This window comes from Pelecanus crispus, chromosome 1 (assembly GCF_030463565.1).
Source record: "Pelecanus crispus isolate bPelCri1 chromosome 1, bPelCri1.pri, whole genome shotgun sequence".
Taxonomy (NCBI): Eukaryota; Metazoa; Chordata; class Aves; order Pelecaniformes; family Pelecanidae; genus Pelecanus; species Pelecanus crispus.
Genome location: NC_134643.1, coordinates 97,986,098 through 97,996,656, shown reverse-complemented (window position 1 = coordinate 97,996,656; position 10,559 = coordinate 97,986,098). Strand labels below are relative to the sequence as shown.

The window sequence follows — 10,559 nt, the reverse complement described above, 5'->3', positions numbered from 1 at the left end:
TCACACTTGGAACAAATACACCTAGCTGGATATCCAATGCAGTTGCTGGTCAACCAAAGGCTGCTACAGAGACAGCTCATTCTCTTACAGTTTCTTGGCTGACAGTGCTTATTTCTAATTGCTGTGTATGGAGATAGAGCAGGAGGACCCGCTAGCTTCTGATTGACTTTGTTTCAGAACCAGAGGCCTACTTTTTGAAGACAGAGGGGCTGTTTGCCAGCAGTTGATGGCTAGCACAAAACAAGAGCTAAAAGAGCTAAAAGATCAACTCCAAAGTTTGAATTCAAGAAAGAAAGGCTGTATTAAGTGTAGTCCTTGTCTGCATTAGGACTATGAATAATGTGAACTGACCCGTGAGTTACATCTGAAATATAGGGAATTAAGAGTGTTCGCAGAACTTGCAAAGCCAGTATCACTCTTGAATCTGGTTCACAGTCACTGCCTGTGAATCATTTTTATTCTTATTTAATGACATGCTGAGGGTTTTATGCATCCCCTCTTTTTTGATGGGCTAGTATTTTTTTTTTTTAGTTAAGAGAAGTTCATGGTGACTGCAATGACAGAAAATAATATGGGGATCCTTCATCCAAAACTAGCACCCTGTTTTGACTTTAGCATTGCCCTCTGGCGACCAGTAGCAGAAAGCCAGGGCTCTGCAGATTCTCCCCTTGGAAGCTGACTTAGTGGCTTGGAAATTGACTCTCTCCTTATGCTTCCAATGGGTCCATACATCATGCAGGACTTCTTCTTTCTGTCATCCCAACCCAGCCCAAATGTCTGGGTTTCAGGGAAGGCCTGCCCCTTTCTCCATCAAAAGTAGAGGCTATTGAGGCATCACTTGAGATCCCAAGATGGTAGCATGGGAAAGAGTTCACTTTCCTTCACATCCAAGCATCTATAAGCCAAGACGTGTCCAGCAAGTTTTCCCGAGAGCAAGAACCCCCTCACACAGCAAGAAAACCTAGATGACTTTGTGTAACAGTAGCAGCTGTTGAAGCTTGCTGCTGTAGTATGAGCACGCTAACTGCAGAGGTTGTGCATTTTTATCTAAATCCTGTGAAGAAGCCCTCCATCTTTATTTGTTCTTCTAGTCCGCATAATTGAGCCAGGGTGACTAACTGTAGAAAGTGTGAACATGCACAATTTTTGCTGTGTGAAGTCTGATGAGTTTTATCTTTATCGTACTTGAGCTCCTCTTCAGTCACTTTGTTCATATTTATAGAAACATTAAACAAAACTCTTCAGGGAAAATTGATTGTATCTCTGTCTTAATTCTGTGACTTCTTAAATTGTGACAGAAGTAGATTAGGTTATCCAGCAGGGAAGCAGAATGGTACCAGGTTTACTGGTCCACAGACCACTGCAGTTCATAGAACACCAGTTGGTGGGCTGTGAAATAATTACAGAGGAAATCTATATATGCATGCTTTACAACTGCAAGCAGACAGAAAAGTGGGAAAGAAATAGGCTCTGCTTTGAATGCTTATTTCTATTTTTAATTGGCTATAAATGAAAGCTGTTGTGACAGCACTGCACAATACTGTGTGGACTCTTTTTTCCAGTAAGATTACAGGGTCTTCAACTTTTTAAGATAGAGAGAGAATTGAGCAGCTCACATAGGCACACTGAAAGAAGTAACAGTAGGAAATAGCTTAGCCTTGTTCTTTCTAGGTTGTAGTTCATTCACGTTTAATTTTTCAGCCATTCCAAAGAGCTGATGTTCGTATGTCAGCCCATTTGTGATGAAAAAAGTTGAATTTGGTTCACATTTGGGAGTTATTGCCATTCTAGACTTCTGTTCTTCCTGTCATGCGGTTGAAGGAACATACCTTACCCCCAAGAATGAATTTTCTGTCTCAGATAAAGTGTCTTGATAGCCACTGAAGTTACGCTAATTTAAAATAATAATAATGTAATGAGTAAGTAACCATGCCATATAGGGCAGATAAGGACACCCATGCTGCTCCTGTCAGCTGCTTTCCACCTCAGACCAGAAATTCATAAGAGAGAGAAAAAATCATTTAATTTTAATTTGATTAAGAAAGGACTTGCAATATCTGGCTTTCTTGTTTATTTGCAGAGTGCCCTGCCATTCCAGAATGCCGTTCCAGGAATGGAGGGCAAGGGCTGCTTCTTGTGCAATCATTGATCTGGTCTTGGCAAGTGCCTGTTTGTCAGTAGAAAGTGCTGAAATGCCCAGTTGCTATCTCTGGGATTGTATTCATGATAGCAATAGCTAAAGTTAGGCTAACTTCAGCGGGGGGGAAGTTACCTTGCGTGGTAACAACCACAATGCAAAGCTCTTCAGTGGTACATATTACTACATAGGGTAGCTAAGTCCCCTCTGTGTTACTACCTCCAGCAGCACATCAGTTTAAAACACCCACTTAATATGGTTAGAGCCTTCCATTTGTCAACCTGACATAGGAGAGAGATGACACTTGAGGTTATATTAAATTAACCCCCACAACTAATGACTGCTTGTTGCTATTTCTGTTAAGTTTAATGCCTATAATGTACCTTGTGCTAGTCTTCTGAATATTATTCCAGCTGTAAAAGCAGATGGTAAATATGTAGATTCTCTCCAATGACTGTCAAATGTATAATTAAAATATAAGAGAACTTTCAACAGTTGCTTTTGCGTGTTCTTACTAGACCATAAATTACTTCTTAGTGTTTGCACCAGAAGTGGAACTGAAAATTCTGTTCTTACTTCTGGAATTAACCTTGTTATATGTTAGTAAGAATTTTCTGTTGTTATTTTTTGGACAAAAATGCAAAATGGTTTGCTTGTATGAGAGATTTTTAGTTGTTGTTCTTATTTTGGGAGACTTTTTTCTTTTCCTAAGAAAGAAAATAATGTGAATAAATACTCACCAAGAGAGTGGAAAAATGTCTGGGAAACCATTGGCAGCCCTCTTTAATGATGTGACCCCCCTGTAGCAATCGCTGACTTGGCTGCCATGTCTGTAAAACGAGAATGCTTACTGTTTGGTTCTAAGGTACTTTGAGCTCTATGAGAAGTCATCTTCTAGAAATTTTGTTTGCTTGATAAATGAAGATACTGGTTGAGCTTTTCACACTTTCCACATGTGACAGTCACCTAATAAATAAGTGGCTGACATAAGAATGGAGGTCTGATGGGTCTCACACAGCAGGCTTAATTTATGCCTCATGTCCTCCCCATTCCCCTTAGCTAATGCCCTTTGTAGCTCAGTGTTGCTGCCTTTCTGTCTCTTCCCCCTGCTGCTCAGTGGCTGCATGTGCCAAATACAGACAGCTGGCCTGACTGAAGACCTGATGGGCAGTTGGAATTTGAGCTATGGGAAAGCACCCTACGGCAGCAACACAGCCACTTTCTGTCTGGGACCAGGTCCCCAGGGAGCCTGGGGAGAAGTTATCATAGAATGGTTTGGGTTGGAAGGGCCCTTTAAAGATCATCTCATCCAACCTGCCCCTGCCTTGGGCAGGGGCATCTTTCACTAGATTAGGTTGCTCAAAGTCCCATCCAACCTGACCTTGAACACTTCCAATGACGGGGTGTCCACAACTTCTCTGGGGAACCTGCTCCAGAGTCTCACCACCCTCATAGTAAAGAATTCTTCCTTATATCCGATCTAAATCTACCCTCTGTCAGTTTAAAACTGTTTCCCCTTGTCCTGTCGCTACAGGCCTTGGTAAAAAGCCTTTGTCTTTCTTATAAGCCCCCTTTAAGTATAGAAAGGCCACAATAAGTTCTCCCTGGAGCCTCTTCCTCTCCAGGCTGAACAACCCCAATTCTTTCAGCCCTTCTTCATAGGAGAGGTGTTCCAGCCCTCTGATCATTTTTCATGGCCCTCTGGACCGACGCTAACAGGTCCATGTCTGTCTTGGACTGGGGGCCCTGGAGCTGGATGTTTCCTCTGGGTAAGTTTTGACAGCTGGCTCAGATGTATGCGCATCTTGTCAGCCTGTGCGAAAAGACTTGGGCATGGGAAAAGAAGAAACGTGAGAGGGGTGCACACTTGCCCTGTGCACCATGTGGTTAATGCATTTGTTGGAAATGCACAGTAAAATACCAATGGGCGTAATAGCCGCAAGAAAGTTCCAACTGTCAGAGCAGTGAGGTTATGGCACAGGCCTTCCCACAGGAACAGTGGGACCAAAATTCAGCCAAGCTCTAGCTACTGTTAATGTGGAATTTGGTCAACTTATGAAAGGGGCCTCTATGACATGGTTGCCTGCAAAAGTAGGGGACTCAGTGACCCAGTAGCTGCCTTCCACGTCTCTTAGGCTCAGGTCAGACTGACCCTCCATTACCAAATCTCAATAACAGGTCCAGAGTCCTCCACAGCTTCTTCCCTGTCCCACTGAGCTGGATGTGCTTGCAAAAGAGCAAATGGGGAAACAAAGTAGGACCTTTGACCCCTTGCTATCGCTATATTAGCTCTGCATAAATGTGTCTCAGATGAGCATCTACTTCAGCTTTGGCGTGAGAAAGAGAGAGAAAGCAGGACAGGTAAGAGCTGAACTCTCTGTTCTGGGCGGTATGGACTTTGTGACTGGTGTACCTAGGACATAGAGAAGTGAGCAGAGGTGGTTGTCTATTTTGCCCCATTTCTTATCGCAAGCCAAAGAGTGAGCCCTTCACACGCTCCACAGCCAGGAACATTGCTGAAATGGAGGAGGGTGGGAGTGCTTGAGGTGACCTGGATTGAAGCTGAGTGGTGGATGCTCCATAAGAGCATCCATAAGAGCATAGGACGGTCAAGCCCGCGGTAGGGATTGCAGCGTTTCAGTGTTGGAGGATACATAACCTTTTCCCAGCTGCCTTCACCACAAGGACTACAGGCTCTAAACCGGGTAAGATCACCTCTTACGCTCTTGGAAAACAAGTCTATACCTTTTGTCCACAGAGGGAGAAACTTCAAAAAAATCAAGGAAAGGTGCTAATGGAGCAACTGCTGCTGGCCAGCAAATGTCTAGTGAATGGAATGGTAGCTTTTGGAGGTAATCTGTGCACAGAAGGAAATAAAAATGGATGGAAATTTCCTTACTGTGGGATAAGAAGGAGCATTGACTTGTAGCTACCTGGCACAGGATTTAGCAAAGCATTCACATGTAATAGACTTGCAGCCTTTTTTGCCATTGCAATTCCTAACGCTGCAATGTTTTCTTCATGTTCCTGTGAGTGATGATGCAGCCCTCTAATTCAGGGCATAAATCAATTTTAACTTCTAAACACCCTTTTAAGTGCAGTGTGTTTGAAAAGCTTGTTTAGATGTAATGTCATCTTGTCAATATACCAAGTACCAAATTTTCAAGAGTTCCTCCAATTCTGACTTTTTTTAATAGACAAAATAAAGCAGGTTGGATGAAGCTGAAGTTTGCACTTACTCCCTTTTGAGAACTTGTTCTGCCTGGGCTACTATCTGTTTCATTAATCCCAGCGTGGAAAAGACAAGGCAACCTAGTTGGGTAGTTGGGTCTTTCCTCAACTAGAGCAAGACAAAATACTCAGATCACTGGGTCACTAAGATGATCATTGTATGTGATGCACTTACTAGCACAATGTTGTTTAGAGCAATTTACCCAAAAAAATCAAACAAAAAATTCCCACATTTATGAATTTTTCAGTTGTTCTTATGTGTGGAGGAAACCTATTCTGACCTCTGCCAGTCTCAGTGGTTTGCTCACGTGCTGAAACAAGGAATTTCAGCTCTTGTATAAATGAAGTAGCTTTAACTGTCACATATTTCTTGGAGCTCTGAAAGCTATCATTCATTGTGGATATTTGTGATTATACAAATAAAAGGACACTTTCCTTTTTATACTATCTTTTCCTCACTTCTTCAGAGGAAATGCACCATGATTTTTCCTGTTCTCTCTTCATTTATTGGTTAGGTTTGTTGCAAAAATCTGGTGTTTAACTGACATGTTTTACTTCTCTGAAAACAAACAAAACATTGTATGCTGATTCCAGCAGGTCCCTTGGTGTAGAGAGTGGAACTGGTACTGCAAACCATGCCGCAATCCAGGGCATTGGTGATAGCTCTGATTCTGCTCCTTAGCACCACTCTCCCCGGTAAGTCTGAAAAGCTTTGCTGTCTGCCTGAGACAAGGCTCAGCTCTGCAGGTTCTCACTTGCCTTAGGGAAGTCTGACCCATCCTTAAAGCAGGACTGAAGCCCAGTAACACAGTTCAAGACCACGAATATATAGTGCTTGGCAGCCTGAGACAAGTCACTAGGAGCCTGGCATGAAAATTGTTTGTACCTGGTGCAAGTACTCTGCCATGTAAGGCCTATGACCTAGATGCCCAAAAACGAGTGATGAGATGCTGCTGGGTGCTGCTAGAGCGAATTCTGGGGGAGGCTTTGAATCTCAGAATTTCAACTTTCTTCCTACTGTGCCTGGGGAAGACATCAGAGACACAAGTGACTGGAGAAGCCTCATGGTTTTTTGCCTTCTCCTTGTCAGAAGTGCACTCAAAGTTCATCTCTGAGAAAGACCGTCGTGACTGGTTGGTCATCCCGGATGCAATTGCAGCTTACATCTATGAAACGGTGAACAAGATGTCCCCAAAAGTTGGTCAGTTCTTGGTGGATGCTGCCCAGACTCCAGCAGTTGTTGTGACCAGGTATGGAAAGATCCTCTGCACTAACACGGCAACAGCCATGGGTGAAAAGGGAGAGGGAGGAGCAGGAGAAAGCACAGATTAATCAAGTTTCTATATGGGGAGACCAATGGGAAATGAACTGGCAACCAAAGCCTGATGTGACTACAATGGGAGCTGGTTGCTGGAAGGTGGGGTGGGACGATATGGTCTCATGTGAAAGTGCAAGCTCTTCCCAGGGATGCACATTGAACACTACAATATGATGGGGATAGCAGGTACTGCTCTTTATACATGGGTAGTGGGGGGCAGATCAGGGTGCTGCAGTGGTGTCTGTGAGGGGCTGAGTACTGAAGGTGCCAGGAAACACTGCTGCCACTCAACGCGAATCACAGAATTGGCTCTAGCTGTGAATACATCTTCCTCAAAGAAGGGGAATGATTTTCCTCCCAAAAGGAAAAGCATGGTGACCCCAGAGATAGTTTCATGTAACTCGTAGCAAACATATACTGCCTATTCCTGTCTTCTGAAGAAAGCCCCTGTAGGACTGCTGAGGAGCTTTGCACTCTCAGTGACAGGCAGTGTAATAACTACAGCAGACGGACATTACCTTCACAAATTTGTGTATCTTACCACGTACACTGTTGTCTCCTGCAGGAACTTCCTCATCAGAGAAACAACTAAACTCAGTATACTGGCTGAACAGCTGATGGAAAAAATAAAGAACCTGTGGTACACAAAAATCCTAGGCTACTAGCCAGATGAAGACAAGTCAGTGTTTCCTGATGTGAGTTGGTAACACCCTGCAGTGTCCTCTTTCCCCCTGCCCCTACTACGGACCAAGATCAGTCAATAAGACAGAATTGATGCTCCTCTTAATGGCACTAGAGGGAACCCAGCTTCAAAGACCAAAGGATGGAAGGCATCTGCTGAAGTCTCCCCTGAAAAAAACCCCGCGGCTGGGCATGAGGAAGGCAATGAGATTGTAGAGCTCTTCTGTAGCCAAATCCTGAAAATTAATTCCTCCTGAATGGCTTGGCCATTGCCCCTCTAATAAAAATTTGTTGGTTGTTACACTTCCTTAAGTTTCCTGTTTCTATTGACTGTTATAAAATCACATCCACCTTGGCATCCCATTCTGCTGAGAATGTAGCCGTGATTCACAAGAAGTTGTTGCAGGCCATGCTAACAAACCCTGACCATTCAGGCACTTTTAACTAAGCTCAGGTTCTTCTTGGGTGGAAGGGGCACTACCTGAGCATCTTTCAGGGTAACCACAACATGGCAACCATAACCTCACATCAGGAAAGACCATGAAATTTAAGTCCTACTGATCGTGCTCCTTGGTTAGGTAAGAAGCAAGTAGGTGCACCTATATCAAGTGTCTGAAGATTTCAGATCATTTGGGAAAACAAGTACCAGTAAACTGAACCATCCATCAATCTGAGCAGGACCTTGAAAGTATGTTTCATCAGCCAGCCGATGAGGTTACTGAATAGCCTTTCCAAAGGAGAAACGAGGGGAAAATTTCTCATTGTCTTCAAGATGGAGGGTGACCAGTTTATGAGAGGGGCACCTATGCCCAGGACTGTCTATGAAGACCTGACAGGTCCTTGTCAGCCCTGTGTAACTGCCTCATCTCAGATGCCCACACTGGATAAAGAGATCCATCTACTTTATCATAAAGCAAGCAGAAACAAGCAAGCAATTTGTCTGAAATCACAACGGGAGACTGCAGCAGAGGCTAAAACAAAACCCTGCTAGCCTGAGATGTAGGAGTCACGTGCACATGGGCAGAGCTACTGCTTAGGAGAGACAGCATCGCTACAACTGGCAAAAGGAGATTTGCCTAGTAACTGCAAAGCAACACTACTGTCTTTTAAGGTGCATCTCCATTTACTTTCCCCTCATGGGGATCTTAAACCTAAAACTTTGTTCTGCTTCAGCATTACCCTTAACTATCTGTCAGGGCTTGAGAGCACCAGTAACGGCCCTCACCTGGGACCCTCATCCACTCACCCTGCCTACGGACCCAGGAGCCACATCTAAGCTCAGGCTCTGGGCACCCAGACCTGTGGCTGCTCCCTGCTGTCGTGGCTTACTGGTGGGTTTTCTTGCATGGATGGTGGACGTACATCGTAGGTAGCCTCATTGAATCCTTGGTTGTTGTGCTTCCTGGATGGACCTTGGACCTATGCTGTAGCCTTGCCTCCAGCTCTGCCTGCTGCTGTCCTGAGTGGGCTCCCTGGTACGGCTGAAGGACCCTGTCACAGTTACCACCTCGCCTCTGCTTGGGTACAGCGGGACACTGTGCCCTGGCTGAGGGCATCACCACCTGTGTTGTGGTCTCTGCTGGCTCCTGGCTTGTCCTGCCTCTTGGAACATCCCAGCTCTTGCTGCTCCCTGACACTATTTCCAGATTATCAGGTAATCAACAATTGAGTAGGGGAAGCAGGAAAAGTGGAGAAGCCCAAGGAGGAATTGGGAGATGTCAGTGGCCTTTCCCATAGAAGTGTGCAAGAGAGCAAAGGGAGAGATGGGGGTGACAGAGAGATGGGAGAAGCAGTAGAGATTGAAGGAAGTAAAAGAATCAGCAGCGATTGCTCTAAAAGCCAAATGTGTTTCCTCAAGGCTATCCCTACCTCCCCCCGCATCCCACCCCCACCTCCTGCTGGGTTTGACTATGGAAATTGACTCAAATAGCTGACAAAAGGTTAATTAACAGATGAAGGCTATATTTCATCCGGTATCTCTGTGCCAACCTCCACTAGCATTGGTGGGAGAACTGCCCTGACCCCACGTACACAGTTCCAGGCCTTTATTTTAACCTGTTCTCCACATTTTACAACTTTATTTGACCATCTCAGGAGAGCAGGCTTTGCCCTTGTTGAGCTACAATACTCCTATCGCTTGGGCAGCGTTAGGGGTGGGGGAAGAATGCACTAAGCCTAACAGTAGGGCTCCTTCTCCAACCCGTAGTGCTGGATAGTGAAAATGTGTGTGTCCACTTTCTTTCTCAATGATCAGACTTACTGCCAGCAGTACTTGATTCTCCAAAGCTTCCTGTTGCCCGGGTCTGAATTTCAACTCCCAAGATCTTTGCTACTGAGAAGAGTTTGCTTCAGCACAAACCTGAACATGTTGTAGGTATTGTCCTGCTGCAGCAATTTGGTAGGCTATCGATAGTACAGGAGAAATGAGTCCCCTATGTTTTGGGGTTGGTTATTTTGTTGGGGTTTTTTTGTAATTATCAGTTGGATCAGCTATCAACATAAACTTGCACTTAATGATTTGTCTGGAATACAAAATCTCATTTTGCATTTTCTGTCTCTGCAGCTGCTTGCTACCATGCGCAACCAGAATGAAATCAGTGTCCCCATGTAGAGCAGCAAGTTCTTCCGTCTCCGGTTTCTTCACCACTTCTGCAGAACTCTTTTGCAGATTTCTTTATTGCTGCCGTTTTGCTTAGTCTGCGCTTCCCTGGTCACGCATGAATGTTCACATGCATATGTATTATGTAAATGCACCAGTATTTAGAAGGTTTAGAAAAGCGCAGTTTGGGCTGATAAGAGCATTTACCACATGAAAAAGCCAGAACCTTCAGCTCTTTCTGCTACAGAGGTGATTTCCTACCTGCTTGTTTTGCATGTGTCTGCTCAGTATTTCTCTCTTTTTTCCCAAATATAACCCTTGCAGGAGAAGCCCTGCAGCTTAAATCCCCTCTCGTCCTGGGGAAGAATTCAGCCTTCAAGATTTTTCAGGATAGAGCTTGTTCTTCTGGCACTTCAAAACTATTTCTTTCTGAAAGAGTGAAAGTCGTTAAGTCATATGAAAGAGCCTGGAATGTCCCCTTAAGAGTTTGGTGTCTTGGAAATTGTTGCTTCAGCCTTTTCAATCTATTTGTATGCACTCCCAAAAAGGGTAGGAAAAAGTTTGGAAAGTATAGGGGGTTCATGTTGCGTTTC

At 44.4% G+C, this 10,559-nt stretch overlaps 1 protein-coding gene across 1 annotated transcript; it reads left to right on the top strand.

Annotated features, from left to right (window-relative positions):
- Nucleotides 1-5,949: 5,949 nt before the first annotated feature.
- LOC104026682 (apovitellenin-1) lies at nt 5,950-7,351 on the top strand. The gene is made up of 3 exons (XM_009489788.2): nt 5,950-6,064; nt 6,459-6,618; nt 7,252-7,351. The coding sequence occupies exons 1-3, from the start codon at nt 6,004-6,006 to the stop codon at nt 7,349-7,351; spliced, it is 321 nt and encodes a 106-aa protein (XP_009488063.1). The 5' UTR covers nt 5,950-6,003.
- The last annotated feature ends 3,208 nt before the right edge of the window (nt 7,352-10,559 follow it).